Raw genomic sequence first — 23,684 nt, forward strand, 5'->3', positions numbered from 1 at the left:
GCAAATGCCGTTGGAAAACAATGCCGGGAAAACAATTTGTTTTTCCTTAGAGTCTCCTTGTTTGACTTGAGTTACTCTGGGTTGATCAATTAGAGTTGATGTTTTGATTATGAACTGATGTGTTATTTGATTTCCGTTATCTGTACATAATTGTGTTCTGTGAGATTAATTTCTGTACGTATCCCCATATGTTGATTTAATCTGATAAAATTCAGTTTCTCTGACGAAATAGGTTTTTCCGTGTGCTTTCTTCTCTTTATATTGTTGTGATTTATCTTTGTTATCCTGTGGATACATTAGAGTTAGATTGGATACAACTAACTCTCCAGACCAATGTGTACAAATCTTTGTGTCTAAGTCTCTCAAGCAAAATCCCTTGTAGACAATTTTTCTTTTATACTACATATTGCCCAAGCCTACAAGGGTTTACTGGGTTACCCAATTTCCTTTACGCCTTCAGAATAGAAAGCACTTTTGTGCACAACAAGTTAAATATTTTAATGTATCCATTCAAGAGGTGTCCACCATTTTGGACCAATAAAAAGCAAAGCAAATGGGGCTCACATAATCACGCTAGAGGACTAATGCAACTGCCAGCAGCAGCCATGTCATTGTGACTTTTTTTGCCAATTCAGCACAGCACTGGCTAAAATCATTTCCAAAGCCAATAGGCCAGCAAGGCGAGACCTGGTGGCTTTACTAAGCTTGTTTAATCAACAGGGCTGTTAACACATGATCTAAAATCAGCATTTCAAATCTGCTCGTCAGTATTAATACCAAATCATAGACTGAACTGGAGCTGCTCTATTACAGTGAAAGAGTTTACAATCTGCAATTCCGTGGCAGCATCAACGCCAGCATAACATGTCCACCAATGCACTAGACCACGTTTCACTGAGCCCTTCAGTGCAACCACATCCAGGTGGTCTTACCCAGAAAAAATGCAATTTGGCACCCCCCTTGTGGAGCCTGATGATGGTGGCACAAAGAGGTTGCTCTGCTGTGTGGATGCAGTGGTCCTAGTTTCACTCATATAGCCAATCTCATCTACCAGGTTCTTTTTGTTTGCCTTCAGGAGCGGCCAGTGCAGGTAAGAGCGATGAGGCATGGTGGGGGGACTCGACAGATGATGAGGGAACATTCTTTATCTATTTCATTTTCCCTCGTCGTCTGTCGAGTCCCCTCCCAACCCTACCCCACTGCTCTTACCTGCACGGGCCGCTCCTGTTGCCTTTTATGTTTCTTCTATTTTTTAGCACGTGCCCAACTGATTTTTGTCATATGAAATTAATCAATAACATACGGTGGAGGTGCTCTGAAAACTCACTAGGTTGTTTCCCCATTCAGCACATCTACCACACTCTAGCATATAGAAATGCAATAACAGAGATGAACGTCAAACTTACAAAGCGTAGAAAGCAGGTTCCCACTTCCTGGTGTGCATTAGGCTCTGGGTGCAGGCATTCCTCCATCTTGGCTAGGAACTCCTTATGGACTACAAGGATATCTTCAATGTTTGAAAACAACATCTGAAAAACAGAAGGGCTCATTTAGGAGCAAGAATGAGGACCCTACGAGCATCACTAACACCAGGGTGATTAAAACTAACCTTAACTGTCTCCTCTGTGACATTTTTGTCAGCCTTCGTTGCAGCACAGTGGATCATCCGGTGCAGGAATGCCTGTAAGAAAATAGAACATGTCACACCAGGAGTGTTATTAATTGTGCCAATACGACAATATGTTAATTGAGGAAAAACTGTAATGAAAAGAGTGTAATAAACGAACCTGAGTAGTGCACGTCAGAATAAAGAATATACAATCCTATGCTAGAAAATACAACTCAAATAAAACTGAAGCAGCAAATAAAGATGAATGGCAACAGTACTCGGGAGGGTATAGCATTTGCAATGTGACTAATACATTAATAAGCAACGCCAAAAGACCTTTCATAGCTTGCCAGACTTTTGGCTTTGTCAATGCTTGTTTTTTGTCATAGTTTTTGCAAAACTTTATTGTTGGGGAAACAGCTGGGCCTTCGTCAGTCTAAAAAAACATATTGGTTAAAAGCAAACGTTTTTTGGTCTTAAAAGGCACACATTGCCAGAGTTGCCCTTGGCACTGAGGAGAACTACTTTGTGTGTGGTAGTGGTCCTTGTGAAAGGACCGAATGTCATCACTTGCAGTGAAGCTAGCCAATGGGCGAAGTGGGCCGGCCCATTGCCCAATGCTGTATGCTGTAGTATGAAGAAGTAAAATGTGAACGGCTCAGTAACAGGCCAATTGATGTAGAAGGCAGGCTGACAGCCTCTATCATTAAGTATATTATACTTATACATTTAATAAAATCAAAATGTCTTGGGGAACGCCATACGTAAAGAATACCATCACTCAGGACCAACCAATAATGGTCAACTGTATTCAGAGGGCTTGGTAGACAATGCCACCCTGGACTTAACATCTCCCTTTCTTCTGAACTACCTACTGTTAAACCACCATTGTGTTTTCACCATAGACCAGTTTTACTACGTTCGGCATTCACAAACTACAAGTGGAAACTTACCACAAAAGTGTAAGTTACATACCTTCCTCCAGAGTAATGTAACTGATTTACTCTTGAGTGGGGGTGTGACACCCCTCCCTAAACTGCTCCATTACCCTCTTAAATCCCTCTGACTTCTCCCTAATCCTATCCCCTTTAGTAGTAAGTCTGTCCCTTTTCCCACTCACTTCCTTGTGTCCCTGTCACAATTACTAGTAAAATCTATATTTACATGTTTGGAGACTCCACAGCCTCAGAAGAGAACAAGGCATATATAAGTATAGGCCAAACTTATAATATGTAGCACTTTTTGTAGTACGTTTTGTGCAAAACATATTACAAAGTGCATTTGAGATTCATACCCTATATAATTAAAAAAACAGATATGAGCTGGACTGCACCAACAAGCCAGGAGGAGGAACAGTCATCATGCACAAAGAGGCCATACAGTGCACCAGCATCACCGACAACACCACCACCCTTATGGAACATCTCAGCTTCAAGCTCCTCAAGGCAACAAGGCAATCATTGGAAGCACCCTCGCATACCGAACCCCAGGCCCATGCTCTGGCACCTGCAATACTATTGCAGACTTCATTATGACCCTACCTTTAGACTCTAAGTAATACATCTCACTCAGTGAGCTATATTTCCACATCAATTACAACATCACAATCTGCTCGCCAGTATAAGCAGCCTTGGATTGACCCAGATCGTCCACAACCCTACCCTTACACACATCGCAGGACGCATGCTGGACCCCATTTTCACCTCCTGTTACTGCGTCAAATACAGCCACATCACATAACTCACAAAGACTGTCCCTTCAGCATCTCCAGCCCCCCACACCTCCAATCCTAGAAATGCCAGCGCCCCCCTCGGATTTGTAACAAAATCTCAAAGACCAGCTGGATGGCCGCCCTCAACACCTACAACCCCACTACAGCCCCCAACCTTGAACAGGGAGTGAAGAACGTCAACCCCTCTATCACAAATTGAACCGACTGCACCGTCTCTATCAAGAGCGATATCCAGAGAAAATCCTTCAAAAAGGCCAGCTGGCACACCCAGGAACGCAGAACTGCAAAATGAGATACCAAACAGCTGGAGCGGAGATAGTTCGCCAGGCAGGACACCTCCGACAGGGCAGCCTTCAAGACCTTCCTCAACCTCTACCACCCCCTTATGAGGGCAACATAGAAGACAGTCCTTGTTGCATGCATTCAAACTAGTGGCAACAACACCATGGACTTTTTCAACATCGTTAAGGAATTTTCCAACCCGGCTCTAATGAAACCAACATCACATCCTCACAGGTGCTGTACAACAACATTGACGACTTCTTCTGCGAAAAGATCACAGCTATGTACAGAAACATTGAAACCCAAAACACACCTGCGGACTTCCTCGACAGATACACCTCCACTGCAACTGACACAAACCGCAGACTGACCAGCTGGAACCTCCTCTCCCTGCTCCCATTCCCAGAGAAGGGACTGGAAAAGATCATCAACAAGCAATTCATGACACACCTGGAGTAGAGCAAACACAACAAGATGATGAATGGAGTGATGAAACTTTTGAACCACTCAACCTCGGTCAAGAGATCTGGGTTGAATCCATTGTCATTGTTCTTTTTCTCACTATGCCACCCCAGTTTGGACCCAGCCATATGCAAATCAGTCTTGTCTCTGCTCATCATGGGAAAAATCCAGCCTGGACTGCCTATGGCACCCCAGTTTGAACCCGTCCATATGTGTTGAAAATAGCAATGTGTATGTACATAAGCGGCGTTCATTTGTGTTCACAGTACCCCTTGTTGTAAGCAGAATGGAGATCGCTAAAACACTGACTGTGTTATCCCGCTAGCATAGACCCATGCACACACGTACACGACAGCCATTTTAGGTATCATGGTCTCCTTGTTCACGATCGATCGTCGGCACACTTCCCTGACCCTTCAAGCTTCCCCCATGCACCCTGACTGCCCCCGCTCTCACATGCACAAGTCATGAGCCCTCCCCTCCCGCATGACTCTGTCTCTGAAAATCGCACCCCGCGCCTGACCAACACTTCCTTTCCCTCCATGAATACCCCTCCTTTGATGACCTCTTCCTCCGAACCTAATTGTCTACATGGACCGCTGGTCACCCCTTAGCCTGAGGATACAGTTTATTGCCCACTACTGTATGCACTCGCCTCTCTTAAAAAGAGCCACTATTGATCATGACCTCCCCACCTCCTGAGATTCGATCAGGAGCACACATTCCAAAGGAATCAGCAGAACACTCAGCTGCATGACAGCCCCCTCCTATTGTATGGAGGATAAGGGCCCCTACTGTAGCCACGTGTTGGAATATCTTCGTACTTCACAATGTCTTGATTGTAATAAAGGATGCCTGTGTGCCACAAACCTGTGTATAAAAGACGAAGCCTCAGAGAAACTTGTTAGAGCATCTCCCGAAGACACTATGCGAGTGTCCGAAATGACATGCTCTCCTCATGAGAAATAAACCTTTTTCCTTGTCTTCCTGCTTCCAGTGCCCGTCTCTTCATTTGGTAATTATTTATGATGGGAACTAAGAGGCGCCTTGCGCCAGCAGCCTGGGCATCAGGAGCGTTATGGGCTGACTTTTCTACAATTGGCGTCCCAACGCGGGGTCCATCAGCGACATAGGGTCCGGTAAGAGAGGTCCAGACGATGGGGTGAACATCTAAATGATTGGAGTATACCTGCCTTGAGAGGGCCCTCGTCCGGCTGCCGATTGAATGAACTTCACCGATTCCGAACGGACCTCTCTCAAGTGACCTATTGTCCTGACTGGAATCCCACAGGACTGCTGCGGTAAAAACATGGAGAAAGAGAACGATCGGGCGCTGGAAAAAGGAAGGCGAAGAACTGTCCACACGGTCCGGTCCGGGTAAGGTTAAGTAGGACGTCTTTACGTCTAATTGGTAGGATGGCTTTATCCATCTGATTGATTGATTGATTGTTGATATTGGAAACGGTATTTAGATACTGGTATTGTTCATTGATTGGTTCATTTAGCCTTGGGTGCTACTTGAAGTATTGGTTCTCTTGGAGACATTCTCTGTCTGCAAACAGCGACAGATAGGAACGTCTGTCTCCCTTTGCAGATAGTGAAGGATAGGTAATGCAGACTTTTGTCCCCATTGTAATCCGTCATGCCTATCTTTTCTCCCCATTGATTGTTTGTTAATCGGTTTTTATCGATTATTGCTTTTTGAGATATTCCCTGTCTACAAACGGGGACGAATAGGAATATTCTGTCTCCCTTTGCAGATAGTGAAAGATAGGTAATGCAGACTTTTGTCCCCATTGTAATCCGTCATACCTATTTTTTTCTCCCCATTGATTGATTGTTTGATCGAGCATTGAATTGCTCGAAGTTGGTTCTCTTAAGGATCTTCTCTGCCTGCAAACGGGGAAGAATAGGAATATTCTCTCTCCCTTTGCAGATAGTGAAGGGTAGGTAACGCAAGCTTTTAACCCGTCGTGCCTATTTCGTTCCTCATTGATTGATTGATTGTCCGAACATTGACTGTTTGGAATTGTTCTTTTTGGAGGTATTCTCTGTTTGCAAATAACGTGGAATAGAAATGTTCTGTCTAGTCTTTGCAAGTAAGGAAGGGTAGGTAATGCGGACCTTCGTCCCCCGTTGTAATCTGTCATGCCTATCTACTCCCCACTGATTCGTAAACCAGTTCCACCCGGACCATTTATTGGAGGTAGGTCATCTGGCTCGGCCAGGAGGGTACCCCTAATACAAAAGGACAAATATAAAAATGCGGATTAGCCGTCGTATCGTGCTAGCAAATAAAAGGAAAAAAGAAACAAATAAAAATCGTTAGGAAAAAGAAAAGGAATAGAGTGAAATCAGTAGGCCGCTGATGAAATCTTCTTTTTAACCTCGCTGAAATGAAAACATAGGGAACAACCCCTCAGGAAATACGAAACTGGTGAGGAAAGCCGAACTCAACGCTATGACTTCGAGACAGCTTGGCTCCACCACCCACCCCGCCCAATTAACGACAAACCTTAGGCGAATAATAGAAAATATACAACACTATAGCAAAGTAACAGGTGAACACGTTTTATTTTTAAACAAACAGAAAAAAAACATTTAAGCAACTATTTACATGACAAACGACTGCAACGGCAAACGAAACCCACAATGCATTTCGCCGTCTGCCTGACGCCGTTCCAGTCATTCCTTCCCCAAAGTAGCAATGTTGGGCTACTTTGGGCTACTTTCTAGTAGTTTTTGGCCGTTTTTATGTCTACAAAACCCGTCAGGGGTGGTGGGGTGGAAGGACCACTACGCGAATAGCCCGAAGGCGGCGCCACACGCCAAGGCCTGCCCCACCGGATGAACCAAGGGACCCGTTCCTGGGGCCAGGGCGAAGAGCGTCCGGCCGCCATCAACCGGAGGCCCGGCCCGAAAACATGCCAGGCGCCACTTCTTTCTTTTATAATGGCTGCGACAACCCTGGGGGGGATGTCTTGCACATGCCTCCGACCCCCCCCCCCCCCGTCCTCATCGCCTGGTCCGGCCATAACAAATGTCAAGCGAGACGCCGTGGGGTGCACCGGGAGGGAGAGGCGGCGCGAACGAGCCTCTTCCACCTCCTCAGGTGGAGGCTCCCCAGCTGCGCCCTCAACGCTCCTCGCACCCGGCAAAGGGTTCGTCCACTCTTGCGGTGCAGCGACGCTCCACGCACCCGGAAAAGGGTTCATCCACTGTGGCGATGCTGCGACACCTCGCCCGGCAGGTTGGAGCCCGTCTGCTCATTTGACCCCGCGATCGCCGGTAGCTGCCGAATTCTCAAAATGGCGGTCGACCTTGCAAGAGCGGGCCCAGCATGAAGGAATGGCCCGGTTGCTTGTGGCTGCCACCATCATAAAAATTATCCTCGTCCTTGAAGATTCTAGAGGAGCCGCGGGAGTCCCCGACTCCCGCAGATACCCCCGATGGGGAATGACTGCCATGATTGCCCACGGAACGATGGAAATGTAGCCGCAGGACGTCGGCGCTCCCATGCTGGCGCCAGCCTCAGTTTGAATGACTAGAATCCTGCAGACTACAGTTCGGATCAGTTCCGGTGAAAACACAGTATGACCCGGTAAAAAAGATTGTTGCCTCCCTCCCCTTTTGACTGATGGTTCAGACCACCGATCCTTTCTTTTGCCCTTTGACGGAACTTTTTGGACTGCCAAAAGGAAGCTCTGGGCCAACCACGAGTTAGTGGAGATTTAGACTATGCCTGGATCTGCCTGACTGCACCCAAAATAGCGCCGATGCAAATGAAACTCTCAACTCCTTATTGTACCCCGATTGCTCAGCCTTGGTGTCATAGGATATGTATGAAGTTTTTTAAAGAAAAAAAACATATAGATTGATATAGGATGTGTACTGATTATAAGTTCGGACAATGGATTGATATAGGATGTATACTATCAGCTCGGACAATGAATTGATATGAGATGGGTACTGATTGTGTGTTCGGACAATGAAGGACAATGAATTGACATGAGATGGGTACCGATTGAACATTCGGACAATGAATAGTTGTTAAGTTTTGGCGCATCATGATTATTGAAAGTTCGAAATTTCAATGCTTATGATACTCGCTCACACTAAAGATTCGATATGATTTTTATTGCACTTGGCGCACTTTTTAGGAAATTAACGGCCACCGACTCCATTAAGTTTTCCACTAATAAAGTATCCCCACATCTACAGTTCCAGCCTGCTCCATGGCCGGCCCACGGGGTTGTAGGCCCGTATTTGTACACCGACATTCTTATTAAAGATTTTTGGAAAAAGCAAACGTAGTTTTCACGCGTAAGTTGATAAGTTTCAAATGAATGATCACTATTTCCGATATAACTAAAAATACAGGTGAAATGGCTCAGCTCGATTAGTTAAGGGATAAAACATATAGTACGCAGAAATAGTGCAAATATGAATGGTCCAGGTTTTTGTTGTATGTATTTTGCACATTTTTGTACAGCCCAAAGCAACCGCTAAAAAAAAACCTGGAATTCAGCCTATACTTTATGTGCTACCTGTATCAGGAAAATTGTGCTAAAATGTCCCTAAGTCGCCCCGAAGGAGTGCCACCTGGCCTCCCTACATACGGTCCATAATACCACACACTGGCTTCCGATAATCATCTCTCACACACTAAAAGGTTCATCTGGGCTTAAATGCCGAGTTGGCAAGAACTGCGCTCCGTGGAGATAGACCGAGTATGTAGTAAGTAAAAGCCTTTTTCGGGTTTATGCGCGCTGATGTGTTTTTAAATGTTGCCCCGCCCCCTTCTTTTTCCCTCTTTCTGCAGGTCACTTTGGAACATCGATTAAAGATACGAAAAGGAAAATGGTGATCTAACGAACGAAGAGACGGGAAAAAGACGTTTGATTATGGTACCTAACCACGACAAACCCCGAATAATGCAACCAAAAATGACGTACAATAATGAATACATTCCTACTTTTAACTAAGTAGGGAAAAGTTTAGGGTATATTTCGAGGTAAGGTTTACACAAGTATCCTCCGCCGAGAGGACTAGGAATATTGCCAATATTTAAAAACCTACTACCCCCCTTTTTCGCATCCTCATTGACATGTAACTCAAAGCTGCCCCAATTCTCTCCAACTGACACCGACTATTGTCTCAGCCTGGAAACACATTTGCTAAAATGACTCGAAAATACCACCGTGAGCATTAGCCCGACCAGGTTAGTTCATGACCAAGTGGCAGAGACGTAAGTGTGCGCAACCACAACCTCCAGTAAAGGCAGCCGACAATAAAAAGAGAAGAAAAAGTAAAGAGAGCTTAGGATACTGAGAATGCGCAGCGTACAGGAGGAGATCATTTTGGCCAATAACTGTTCTATGTTTTGTCTTGGATTTTTGTATATAATACATGTACTGTCTCCCCCGTCTGAGTTTGTGTGTACATGATGCATGAATCTACGTCATCCCTCTGCCTGTGTTTCCGTATTACTTAACCCCTGTTGTTCTGTGTTGTGCGCGCACTGAATGGCCCATTATTGTACACCTCTCTCTCTCTCTCTCTCTCTCGCTCTCTCTCTCTCTCTCTCTTTCTCTCTCCATGTCATACGTGTACCGAATGGACCATTTAGGGTGCGGTCTCTCTCTCTCTCTCTCTCTCTCTCTCTCTCTCTCTCTCTCTCTCTCTCTCTCTCTCTCTCTCTCTTTCTCTCTCCAAAAGCCCCCTGTTCCCTCTTTCCTTGTATGGTGACGTTGTGCCCCTCCGGCACAAAACATAATTGGGTTTCCTCGAACACAAAGGTGTTCAGCAAAATTGACCAAAACCAAAACGATTGTGACTTGCCATATTACTACCTCTCCTTTCTGCAAAATGATAGAACCCGAGTTGGTAATGAAGGAAAGGACAGGTAAGACGACGGACGTCCCCTAATCTGGCCTTTATAAGGGAACTATAACGTCAATGGTCTTCTGTTTCTCAGTTCGTTAGAAATGCGATCCCCAATGCCCCGATTGCCCCACCCCCCTGCACCTAAGTGCGGATGTCCAGAGTACCCCACTTCTCCCGATCGACCCCAGCTCCCTGTCCAAAGCACCCACGCTTCCCCCGATTAACCCCAGCCTCATGTCAGCTACCCACGAAACGTAATTGATGACCTTGATTAACGGTCATTCCCCAGGAAAGCCATGTTTAACATCTGCCCCCTTCTTCATGACGATAACGCCCCTGCTTGCAAGAGTTAGCCGACCCCGAAGGGAAGTGTAAGACTGTCAGTACTTGGGTTAAAATGAAAAAGGGCGAGTCTCTACATAGGGGCTCGAGTTTTGAGTGATGATATAATACACCATGTATAAAAGTCCAATTTCTCTCACCATACGTCGCGCATGAACGCCACACAGGTCTATGAAACCAATAACAATGCACTCCTACAGACTCCATAAGTGACGACTTCTGACTGTGATCGATGAACATATCCCCCACCTACGCAGGATTGGGGACGGAATTGAGATGTATAAATGTCTTCTCCTGCCAGTTTTTCTAAAACTTGTTTTCTACCCATTCAAAGATACAATCACCGGAGGAGAGGAGCTGGACGTGACGCACAGCCTGGCCACAGATCATGGAGCACGTGTGACCGCAACCAAAGGTGGAGCCGCAGAGCAACGAGACGCGGGACGAGGCATAACTTTCAAACTCAGCAGATGAAGGAATGAAGGGCTGCCTTGAAGCCCTCGACTCGCTGACCCACTCGTGCCTGAAGTCCCCGTCCCCTTTTTAGTCCGACTGATGGGCCTGCCTGCTCGCTGTCCTTTGCTCCCTTGGTCCCTTGGCGTGTTCAAAGATCTGGCCCCACTCCGCCCTCTCTTCCCTCGATTATCCAACAAACTCACCCTTTTCGCATAAACTTTTGACTATAGAATGAGGTTTTGCCACGGAAAAAGAAAAGACACGCAGGTGCCCAGCTTGAGGCACCCCTAAGAAAATAAGTTAGGAAACAGGACTGTGATCTAACAGCAGAGGACTGATCGCACCCTGCAACGTGTAAGGATGAATCCGAGCTGGACCTATAGCTCCACCGCCGGTGCTCAGCAGCGCCAACAAAAGAAGATGGACTCTGTTAAAAGACATTGCGACAAAGACCCTCCCCCTTTCCAGAACTTTCTACTCACCCCTTGACTAATTGCTTGTATCGAATTGAATCCCTCCCTCAACCATTTTGTATTGCCTTTTAAAATGTTTCATCGGTCACTTAAGTAGTTAGTTTTTCAAACGTCTCTTATAGTACTGACAAGACCCGAAGGTATCAGAGCATTTTTTCCTGTATGTTGATGTCACTGGAGAGAAAATGTGAACCTGATTTTATAATGTGTCGGAACATTTTTCCTTGATTCTACACCGACTAAATATTATGCCGATCTCTAGGCTTGTATGAAGAACCCAACAGATGTAAATTAACATGTATTGCATTCTGCCTATAGCATCGACTAGGTAGAAATTGAACTTGCTTATGTAAAAAAGCGGCGACTGTTGAAAATAGCAATGTGTATGTACATAAGCGGCGTTCATTTGTGTTCACAGTACCCCTTGTTGTAAGCAGAACGGAGATCGCTAAAACACTGACTGTGTTATCCCGCTAGCATAGACCCATGCACACACGTACACGACAGCCATTTTAGGTATCATGGTCTCCTTGTTCACGATCGATCGTCGGCACACTTCCCTGACCCTGCAAGCTTCCCCCATGCACCCTGACTGCCCCCGCTCTCACATGCACAAGTCATGAGCCCTCCCCTCCCGCATGACTCTGTCTCTGAAAATCGCACCCCGCGCCTGACCAACACCTCCTTTCCCTCCATGAATACCCCTCCTTTGATGACCTCTTCCTCCGAACCTAATTGTCTACATGGACCGCTGGTCACCCCTTAGCCTGAGGATACAGTTTATTGCCCACTACTGTATGCACTCGCCTCTCTTAAAAAGAGCCACTATTGATCATGACCTCCCCACCCCCTGAGATTCGATCAGGAGCACACATTCCAAAGGAATCAGCAGAAGACTCAGCTGCATGACAGCCCCCTCCTATTGTATGGAGGATAAGGGCCCCTACTGTAGCCACGTGTTGGAATATCTTCGTACTTCACAATGTCTTGATTGTAATAAAGGATGCCTGTGTGCCACAAACCTGTGTATAAAAGACGAAGCCTCAGAGAAACTTGTTAGAGCACCTCCCGAAGACACTATGCAAGTGTCCGAAATGACATGCTCTCCTCATGAGAAATAAACCTTTTTCCTTGTCTTCCTGCTTCCAGTGCCCGTCTCTTCATTTGGTAATTATTTATGATGGGAACTAAGAGGCGCCTTGCGCTAGCAGCCTGGGCATCAGGAGCGTTATGGGCTGACTTTTCTACAAATGCAAATCAGTCTTGACCCAGCTCCTCATGGGAACAGTCTAGCCCAAACTGCCATGCCATGTCCTCCCTGGACCAGAAACAAGCATCCTGGGACCAGTTTCGGGGCATCACCCCTCATCAACCAAGCTAGCTTGAATTAAGTGGCACAGCGAGCAAAGGACCCACGTTTGGGCATACCCTTGGCCACTGAGGGCAAATATAGCAAACACAACAAGATTATGGACGGAGTGCTCAAACATTTCAACCACTCACCCCTAGTCAAGAGATCTGGGTTGAATCCATCATTCTTTTGTTCACAATGCCACCCCAGTTTGGACCCAGCCATATGCAAATCAGTCTTGACCCAGTTCCTCATGGGAACAGTCCAGCCCGAATTGCCCGGCCAGGTCCTCCTTGAATTGGAAACAATCATACTGGGACCATTTTCACCTCTCATCAGCCAGGCTAGCTTGAATCCAGTGGCACAACTGGAGAAGAACCATCTTCTTGACGCATCCCAATCCCAATCCAGCTTCCACAGCAATCATAGCACAGCAACCACTCAGATCGCAACTACCGATGACATCCAAAGTCTCCTTGACTGAGGAAAAACAGCAGCTCTAATCCTTCTTGACCTTTTGGTTGCCTTTGACACCGTATCCCACCAAGCGCTGTTCAAAAGACTCCACCACATTGGCATTCAATGGGAAGTGCTCAAATGGATCACCTCCTTCCTCACTAGAGGATCCACCTCCCACATTTCACCTCCAAACAAAAGGCGATCACCTGCGGTGTCACCCAGGGCTCTTCCCTCAGCCCCATGCTCTTCAAAGCATATAGGACCCCACTAGCCAACATCATCAGATCGAACTGTCTAAAGATAATTTTTCTATGCAGACAATACCCAACTCATTCTCTCACTCACCAACGACCCCACCACCACCACAACCAACATTGCTGACTGGATGAAGAACAACTGCCTGCAGCTGAACACAGACAAGACGGAAGTACCAATCTCCATCAAACGCAGCAACATATGGAACAGCATCTAGAGGCCATCAGACCTAGGACCCACATCCACCGTCTCTGACCACAGCAAAAACATCTGAATCAACATTGACAACAAGCTCTCCATGAAATCACATCAATGCCATCTCCTCTGCCTGGTTCCTTACTGTGTGCATGCTATGTAATATCTTCAAGTGGCAATCCCGACACACGAGACGCACCTTGACATAGGCCCTCATGACCAGCTGACTGGACTACGGCAATACTGTCCATGTAGGAATAGCCTCACATCTCCTACAGAGACTTTAGACCATACAGAACAACGCAGCCAGACTCATCCTCTGCCTTCCCTGCCGAACCCACATCACACCTCACCTCAGGCAACTCCACTGGATTCCCATGCCGAAGAGATGCCAATTCAAACTGCTGACCCGCGAACACAAGGCTGTACATACCCAAGGACCCATCTACATTAACCACTGTCTGAACTTTCACTAACCATCGAGAAGACTACGATTTGCCTCCCTTTCTTTTGCCCATACTCCCCACTTCTACCGAAGCAGAAGCGGAGGACGCTCCTTCTCCCACATCGCAGCAAAGACCTGTAACAGCCTCCCCACGCAACTCTGGACCATCACCTCACCTCCAGAATTCCGAATGGCCTTAAAGACCTGGCTGTTTGAATGAGCCGCAGAAACCTGGAAGCGCCTAAATACCCAATTGGATTATTAGCAGTGCTTTATAAATCCTGATTGATTGATGATTGACTGTAGTAGTGTCTTAACCTGATGCGTGCGGGCGGAATTCCGCTCGTATGCTGAGAATTTGTAAAGTGCACTTTACATGACGAGCTGGGCTCGTCATGAGCGTGGGAGGAGGCTACCTCATGACGAGCCCAGCTCGTCATCAGCGTCGAAGGGGTTAATAAATGCGGTACAGTCCTTTTTAAAATTTTGGGATTTGGGTTTTACACATGTGTTATGGAACTGTGATTTAACACATAGTAAACGATCAATCGGTCTGGTCATGTTTTGTCCCAGCTAGCGTTAAATACTGGTTGCTTGAACATATTTCATGTCATTATTTTTGACAGCTTTTAGATATATCAAATTATCATTGCACTAAAAAGACAAGAATCAAAAGACTGTTCAGAAAAATTAAATATTGCCACTAAAAAATGATCATCAATCTTACTGGTGTGCATTCACATATAGTCACAACCCCAATGAGCTCAAACATATTTGTGATCGTATTAAGGGAGAATGTCAATTACAACAGATCCAATTTGACAACTTCAATGAAATATAAGCAGCCCCATAAAAACAGTAGTGGAGCTCAGTATTTCTATGTTCTAAGTACTTTAACTTCTGCACACTCCCAGGGCCAGATTTAAAAAGAATTTGATCACAGAAAGTGATCTCAAATTGTGCACCAACGTTTTGTACATGGACACTGATTTTGCAAATTGACCTATGTACTAGGAGACAGCAGATTAAAACTACTTTATTTGCGTTTTCAAATGGAAAACTTTTTTAAAAAAAAAAGACAGTGTTCCTTAAAAGAACTGCTGCTACCTCAAAGAAATACAAGATTTTCATTTGGTAAAACATCTGGGGGAGAAGGCAGGGGTGCCCTGGACCATTGCCTACTCCCCCGACGACTGCAGACACAATTACCCGTTTGCATCTCAGATACAACCTCACTGCATGCTAAATCGCAATTTGGAAGGAACGCCCCATTTACACCCCTTCCAAATTGTGACTTGTTATGAATCTCAAACCCCATATTAGGAGTCCATAAATCATTTTGTACAATTGCCCTTGGTTTGTGCAAGTTTCTTTCTTAGTGGTCCCAGAGGTCAAACTGCCATTAATGGGTCAAGAATCTGAATGTTAATTATACATGATGGGTGGGGTGTAGCAAATATATAGAGACTTTCACTTTCTTATGCCTATACTGAGGCATATATGACTGAAAGTTATAATGCATTATTTGCACTTTCTCTCTGTACAACTACCTATCCGCCTTTTCTTTGCTTTAATTCCTTCTAAAACATCCTCACCAGGCTCTTTCAGTTGTATTCATACTTGTCAGTCGTGCACCACTCCTCATTTCTGCACACGAAAATACATTTGCACCTATATATGCCACGACCAGTGTTCTGAAAACTGAACTTTTAAACCTTGTGTAAACTAATGGTGAATGGTAGGTAGTAACAAGGGGTATCCTTTTAAACCTTGTGTAAACTAATGGTGAATGGTAGGTAGTAACAAGGGGTATCCTTTTAAACCTTGTGTAAATTAATGGTGAATGGTAGGTAGTAACAAGGGGTATCCAAAATTATCCCACAACATTGAATTTGGATGGATGTTTCACAAGCGATTTTGCCTAATGTCTGCAACTTTTTAGGCAATCAGAAACAACATTCATATTTGATGTACTTTACCTCTTCTTGGACACACAGTGCCATTTTCATGGTTATCTTGTTAAGAATTCTCACCATTTCTCATGTAGCCACACCCTATGAATTATAGCAATTATCACATACATTATGCATGAGTAACTTAGATGCCTCAAATTTTAAGTACTTATACGCGCATAAGTTACAACTGTTTCCTGGAGTAAGTCACACACACGGAAAATTCTTTGTGGATCTGGCTCTTAATTCTCACAGTAGCTCAAATGACCTGAAATCGAATTTTCAATACTTAGTCCAGAAATATACTGTCAAAAGCAATAAAACATTTTTCCATGTCATGACCCAGAGAATAGTACATTAAAAGTTCCGTTATTAGAACCTTCACCAATGGAAGGGGGCAGCAGGGTTCACAGTTATTGTTTCTGTAAGGAAATAAAATATAATAACAGCAGCTCACTGCAAATCTGTGCCAAATCAACATTAAAAAAAGTCCATACTTTACTGTTTAATGAAAGGATGTCGAAAGTTCATGAAGGTTCATGCAGCAGTAAAGAATGTCGGGAGCTGAAACCAACTCAGGAAAATGGTTTTCACACCAGTCTCCCTACTGCACTGTGCAAGTGAGTCCGACCCTCTTTAAGAGTATTTTAAGTTGGGGGTTCTCCCCCACAAGAACATTTTTAGGTCTATAGTGAAAGCATAGCTCTCTGCAAGACATATTGTTACCAGTTCTTTAAAATACTCATACAGTTGGCTTTGACTCTACCCAGAGGAGTGTTTTCTCTAAGCAGGTAAACACAAATAAATAAAATGGCATGGTAATACCATTTTACTTTGCTACCGGCTCGCCCTGTGTTAAGCACAAGTGTGAGGGCATGGGACACAGCTGATCACTGCGATTGAAGGACGACTGTTGCCAGTGCGCATGTCTATTTGGCGAGCTGTCTTGCGACAGCTCTTGCGACGGCCAGTCCGACATGTGCACTGCAGACCCAGCAATCCCAGTGTTGTGAAACAGCCAGAAGATTGCTGGCACAGACACCTAGCTTCAACATGAGCGCTGTGCCAGCCTGCTCCAACCAATCTTGGAGCTGCTCTCATGCTGAAAACAGCATGAGTTGCAATCCGAAACAAGGGACACCCTACTCACTAGGAACCAGGATAAATTGTATGCGACAGAAACAGTTGTTCCTGTGGAAAAGTACAATTCTATAATGATAATACTATGCGCAATCGCAATAATTATGGGTTAAATAAATGTCAGAAGGAAAGGAGACCAAGAACACATCCTCATATGTTTCTGATCATTTTTTTATATATTTCTAAAGGGTATATAAATGTATACAAAAAGCAAGAAAAATACAATAGTGCATAGTGCCCCCAGTGTAAATAGAACCAAACAAACGGAAAATGGTGATTTTTGTGACATATATGGTTTGTTTTGAATAGTTGACAACTATTCAAAGCGAACCACCTGATCAGCCCTGATTACTGTACCCAGTGGTTGAGATTATTGTAAATTTATCGATGGTCGTCTTTGAAAATTGTGGAAACCAAGTTATATATGTCACAAAATTCACCATTTTCCGTTTGTTTGGTTCCATTTACACTGGGGGCACTAAGCACTATTGTATTTTTCTTGATTTTGTATATATTTATATACCCTTTAGAAATATATAAAAAAAATATTAGAAACATATGAGGATGTGTTCTTGGTCTCCTTTCCTTCTGACATTTATTTAACCCATAATTATTGCGATTGCGCATAGTACTATCATTATAGAATTTTACTTTTCCGCAGGAACCACTGTTTCTGTCGCACGCAGAAAACAGCATGAGAGCAGCTCCAGAATTGGTTGGATTTGCATTCCACTAGGCAGGAAGGAAGTACTTCCCTTTCCTGCTCATCATCACCTGGATTCCGCTGGAAGAGAAGAGACACACTGGACGGATCGCAGCATATATGTTGAGTTTTTCAGCATCGTACCTCACCATATTTGTATGTTGCCAGCCCCCACTGTAAGGGACTATCTTACATATCAGAAGTTCACTGATTCAGCACACATCAAATTATTTATGTCATATTGTGATTGCATTTATATAGCGCTTAGTACCCCTGACGAGGCGTCAAAGGGCTTTTTCGGCGAGTAGCACAGTACTCCGAAACCCATAAAGGATTAGCGTTGAATTAGTATAGTGAAATATGAAGGGAATTTCAGTGGTGGATATGTTAGTCAGTTATTTGGATTCAGTAGGATAGTGGAGGGATTGAAAAAGTAAAAAGATTTGCATTTATTTAGCGTTTGTTACCCCTGATGGGGTGTTGAAGCGCTTTTTTGGTGAGTAGCACGCTACTCCGGAACCCATGAAGGATTAGTGGTGAATTAGTATAGTGAAATATGAAGGTAACTTGAGTGGTAGATATTAGTCAGTTATTTGGATTAAGAAGGATAGCGGAGGGATACAGAGGGAAAAAGTTTTGCATTTATGTAGCGCTTGTTACCCCAATGGGGTGTTGAATCCCTTTTTAGGCTAGTAGCATGCTATTCCGGAACTCATAAAGGATTAGTGTTGAATTAGTATAGTGAAATAGGAAAGTAATTTGAGTGGTGGATATGTTAGTCAGTTATTTGGATTCAGAGGAATAGGGGAGGGATAGAAGAGAGAAAAAGATTTGCATTTATATAGCGATTGTTGAACCTGATGGGGTGTTGAAGCGTTTTTTGGGCGAGTAGCACGCTACTCTGGAACCCATAAAGGATTAGTGTTTAATGTTTTCTTTCACTGGTGCAGGCTTGTCTTTAATGTTTTAGTCAGAACTCAAAATGCAAGTAAGATCTATTGACTTTGTTACTGTTTGTTAAGAAGCATTGGCAAATCTAATAATTATTTTAATTTTTATTTGCCAATGTTTCTTTCTAAAGCATTGTTTAAAAAGAAAACAAAATACTGGAAGAAAAGTAAATACATATCTTAAGGTATCTCAAATCTGTACACGAAATTCAATCTTGTCAGACTTTATAAATGGCATGGATTATATTTCAGATACTTTTCAATTGGGAATCTCTGACCAGGATTTAAGAAGAATAGGAAGGTTTAAGCAAAATCATTACCAAGGCCTAATTTCCTTTTAACAGGATTCAGAGATAGACTAGGGAGCAAATTTATGGTACTCCAGGAGAAGAGACATCTCCTTTTTGAGACATGCTAATTACACGTTCTGCCTCAAACACCAGCTGAGTGAATGTAGCAGCTGGAACCTCCCCCAATGCCATAAAAACCTGTGTGTGCCAAGGCCTCCTCTTTTGTGCAACATGTGGAATACTGGAGATAAAACAAAAATAACCCTTAAAGTCTGTTCTTTAGTTATACCCTGAAAAAAAATATACCTATTGCTGCGCTTTTACAGATGTGTTGGGACCATACAGAGAGCGCAATGGGTAGTTGATGGGAAAGAATCACAGGAGGGAGAGAGCAAGAAATCACATGAACTCTTAAGGAATGTTGAATGTAAAAGAAAACAAGCATTTACAATGCAATGGTTTCGCCTTTGGAAAAGTTAGAGCTATTGGCATTGTAAATGACAATTTTTTTATTTATGTGTTGGTTTTGAAAACAGATAAATAAATGGCATTGTCATTTACATTGCCATTAGGTTAATCTCGGCAGCCACTCTGCACTCCCTAGCATTCTGCAGTCACTCTGCACTCCCTAGCACTCCCTAGCAGTCTCTCTGCAGTCCCTAGCACTCACTAGTCACTCTGCATTCTCTAGCACTCCCTAGCACTCCCTAGTCACTCTGCACTCTCTAGCACTCCCTAGTCACTCTGCACTCTCTAGCACTCCCTAGCACTCACTAGTCACTCTGCACTCTCTAGCACTCCCTAGCACTCTGCACTCTCTAGCACTCACTAGTCACTCTGCACTCTCTAGCACTCCCTAGCACTCACTAGTCACTCTGCACTCTCTAGCACTCCCTAGTCACTCTGCACTCTCTAGCACTCCCTAGGCACTCTGCACTCTCTAGCACTCCCTAGGCACTCTCTAGCACTCCATAGCACTGCAGCCAGCCTTCCCGCCCCAGACTGATATCCACTGAAGCGACGAGGAGGTCCGGGCACTCCCTGGGACGCTCCGTGCCAGGGGCTGAGGGTGGCGATTAGCGAACGTGCATTCCACCGGAAATCTTTGAAATAAATCCAGTTTAAAGAAAACGGAGGGTCGGTGGCAGTCAGAACAGAAATTCTATTAAAAAAAAATATAACCTGCAACCCACGGGCTGGTCCAAGCTACGAGGGGAGATACGCAGCAGCGCGCGTCACCCGAAATAAACCCACGCAGAGAATAAAGTATCTAAGAGAAGAACTGGGCAAAAGCAAGACAAGCTGGTTAAATACAGTAAGACTTGTGCCAATCAGAGGTTTGAAGCCTGGCAACAATGTGATGCAGCCTAGATGAACAAGGCTTTGAGGCGCCTTCGGACCCGGGAGAGCAGGTGGGAAGCCGGGCACAGCGCTCGAGCCACATCCGGGGAGCCCGACTGGCAGGTCGGTGCCGAGGCTAAGGGGCGTGTGCACTGCCGCGGAGCCGGTGGGGCGGGCCAGATGTCACCTTGAGGGTCCGCTCCGATAGAAGACAAGCGAAAGGACACCGAGAAAACTTTCAGGGAGCCGAGCCTTCCAGCTGGCAAGACGAGCAATTCATTCCAACCTCCCCTGTCTGTCTCCCTCTCGTGGCCTCCTCCTCTCCCCTTCTTTCTGCCCTCCTCCTTCCTTCTTTTCCTCCCCTGCACTGCCCTGCCGCCCCCTTTCTGCCCTCTCTACTCCTCTACCCTCCCTGCCTCCTCCCCTTTTTTTCTCCTCTGCCCGCCCATCCTTCACAACATGATACAATCTACTTTATTGGCACGACAAGTCAGACAAGTATTGCCAAAGTAAATACATGACAGACCCCCGCCCTCTCGTCTTTCCCGCCCACGCCCCCGGCGTCTATGTCATGAATATACACATATATACATCCATAGAGCTATACAGTATGTTGACGCCGCCTGCTGCTTTGCCTGCTATTGGCCCGGGTGGCGGTGACGAGAAACACCCCATGCCCTTCGTTGCCGCACAGCGTTCAGTTTCTGCATCATGGCTCTGTTGTGTTATTTATTTTATTATTATTTTTTTCTTCGCATTTCAGGTCATTTGTATGTTGCAGGTGATAATGCTGGCAGGGTTCACGCAGGCGAAACCAAAAAACACACTTTAGGAAAATGAGCTCTCAGAAAGCAGCGAAAAAATTTAGAGCTAGCATTAAGACCCATTACACCACTTCCCGATCAGTCTTCTCGAAGAGAGAGGGGGGTTGGGGGAGGGAGGGGGAGAGGCGGCAGAGAGGTCTGGAGAAGTAGGAGGAATTAGCACGTCCCATTAGCCTCCGTCTAACCTTGTTAAAAATCGGTTGTCTCCAGTCTGAGGAGCCGAATAATTTTTATTTGCGGGCAGGCGTCCCCGTGTGCCAGAGCCCTGCATGAACACCCCCCACGCCATGTGCAGCGGAAGGAGGCCGCCCCCTCCCTCGGCGCTCGGGGAAAGGAGGTCAGTGCAATTAAACACGAGTATTGAATTTGGCTGGGGGCTGGAGTAAGCAGATGACCGCTGCTTCTTTAGACCCGCTCCCGCCCCCGTCATTCAAGTAACCTCCGAGGCATCCCCTTGTAACGCTCTCCTCCCAGCCCGTCTCTGACTCACCCCGGAGGGGGGAGGTGGGGGTGATCGTGCCCGGAGACAAACTGAGGAGATTAATCACCATCATTAGAGCAGCGGCCCCCGAAGTGAGCCCCCGCCCGATCGATAAACACGGCGAGGTACATACATACAAGCATCTCTCTAGGTAGATACTGTCAGTGATACCACGCATTCGTCCCCCTAATGGGGGAGTTTTACTCATGGTTCTAGCAGGATGCTCGTGCTTCTGCACCTACCCCTTCCAGCGGCTGCCTTACATTGACGGTGTTCGGCCTTCTATAAGTATGCCGCAAATCTCGTGGCGCCGGGTGTGGTGTGCTCCATTTCCGGGATCGGGAAGTGGTGAGCAGTGTTCAGTGCGAGTGCAGAGTGGCTGCCGCAAGTCGTGAAGGAGACGCTGCGCATGCGCAGTATCGTTCCATCAAATGAAAAAATTAAAGAATGACTGACTGACTGCCTGCCTCTATACCGGGTGAAGGAAAAACGCCGGACTAATGTGCCTTAATAAAGAAGGTATCTGACTGAACACATAACCCCACAAGACGGGTATACTCCATAGGAGAATCCTGGTGCGGAGCAGTGGGGCCATAGGGGTCAATCAAGCCTGGACTTCCTCGACCGGCGGTCGGCCGCCAAATGGCAAAAAAAAACCTCAACCAGCCAAAAAAAAAGCCCCGCCCACCGCCGCATGACGTGGGCAAAAGAGAAAAATTCTCGGGAACGCCCCCGAATCTGGTCCGGCCTTGACGGACAGATCCGGCACCCAATGGCTAGCCTCCATTTATGGAGCTAGCCAATGGGAGCCGGGGGACGTTCCCGAAGCACTTATAGTTAACAAAGGATTTCGCCTGCGCCGAAAAGCTGCGCAGAGCGCAGCCTTCGGCAGGCGAAACCCAAAAAGTACTTCCGTAAATGTGAGCAGTGAAAAAATACAAGTGAACCAATGGTTAAGAGGCTATGCTCTAGCAGTCCAAAAACATACATTGGACTTAGAGCCCACTCATTGCTTACTACTGGTAGGCGTTATTGTCACTCTCCTTTGCTAGTTTCTTATTCAAAGTCTTGCCTTCCCCCACAATTACATTTTAGAGAAACAACAAAAGGTCGAAATTTCACGGAAAATCACCATTCAGATTTGTGAATTAAGAAAGTGAGATACTCTATAAAAATTGTAGACTAGTATATTTTGCTTTTTTGAGAATCAATCCCTATGTGCCAGTGCACTCTTTCTGCTGTTGTGTCTGGGTGAGTAAAAAACACAGGTAGCTCAACTGAGTAATTAAGTGGAAAAGAGAAACCACCTTAGGAGGAACTCAGGGCTTGTGCGAAGCACAATCGTAACTTTGTGTAACTGGAAGAATGGTTCTTCTAAGGTGAAGGCCTGAAGCTCACCAACACGCCTAAGGGAAGTGACGGCTATATACTACTTTCCATGACAGAAATTGTAGGGAACAATTATGCAAAGGTTCAAATGGTGGGTCCATAAGTCTTGTTGAAAAAACATTTAAATTTGACAGTGGTGCTGGTGGAACCCGAAGTGAAATTACTCTTTTGAGGCCTTCCATAAGGCTTTGGTGACTTGTACCTTAAATAAGGACAAATGTTGTCTATTTTATTGATAAGGTTACCTGCGACTGCGGCTAAGTATAGTCTTATGGACGTAAAAGTCAAACCACAGTTTTGCAAATGCAACAAGTAACAAACAATGTTTTTTATAGTAGCGTCAAATGGATCACTACTGTTATTATGACAGTAAAAGAGAAATCTTTTCAATAAGACTGCATAGCAGGCCCTGGTAATAGGGCTACAGGCTTCTTTAAGGATGGTCATACATTCAGGTAGGAGGCTTAAGTAATCAAACTCTATGACCTCAGGAGCTAAATCTCTAGGTTCAGTTCCTTGGGTTTTGGGGCCAGATTTCTCTATGGTTCCAAGTGAGAAGATCAGGATTGAGGGGAAGCTTCTAATTCGGAACTACTGATAGGTCAAGTAGTGTTGTGAACCTTGGGGGTCCTGCTCATGTGGGGGCTATTAATATTAGTGTGAGGGA

At 45.3% G+C, this 23,684-nt stretch overlaps 1 protein-coding gene across 1 annotated transcript in view; it reads right to left on the reverse strand.

The window, feature by feature from the left end:
• PREX2 (phosphatidylinositol-3,4,5-trisphosphate dependent Rac exchange factor 2) overlaps window positions 1-23,684 on the reverse strand; it is a 1,276,790-nt gene that overhangs the window by 999,557 nt on the left and 253,549 nt on the right. The window contains exons 3-4 of the mRNA XM_078687188.1: window positions 1,610-1,681; window positions 1,407-1,529 (exon numbers count right to left, since the gene is read on the reverse strand). Of these exons, the coding sequence (XP_078543314.1) occupies window positions 1,407-1,529; window positions 1,610-1,681 (195 nt within the window). The remainder of the gene's footprint in view (window positions 1-1,406; window positions 1,530-1,609; window positions 1,682-23,684) is intronic.

This window comes from Lissotriton helveticus, chromosome 4_1 (genome assembly GCF_964261635.1).
Source record: "Lissotriton helveticus chromosome 4_1, aLisHel1.1, whole genome shotgun sequence".
Classification (NCBI taxonomy): domain Eukaryota; kingdom Metazoa; phylum Chordata; class Amphibia; order Caudata; family Salamandridae; genus Lissotriton; species Lissotriton helveticus.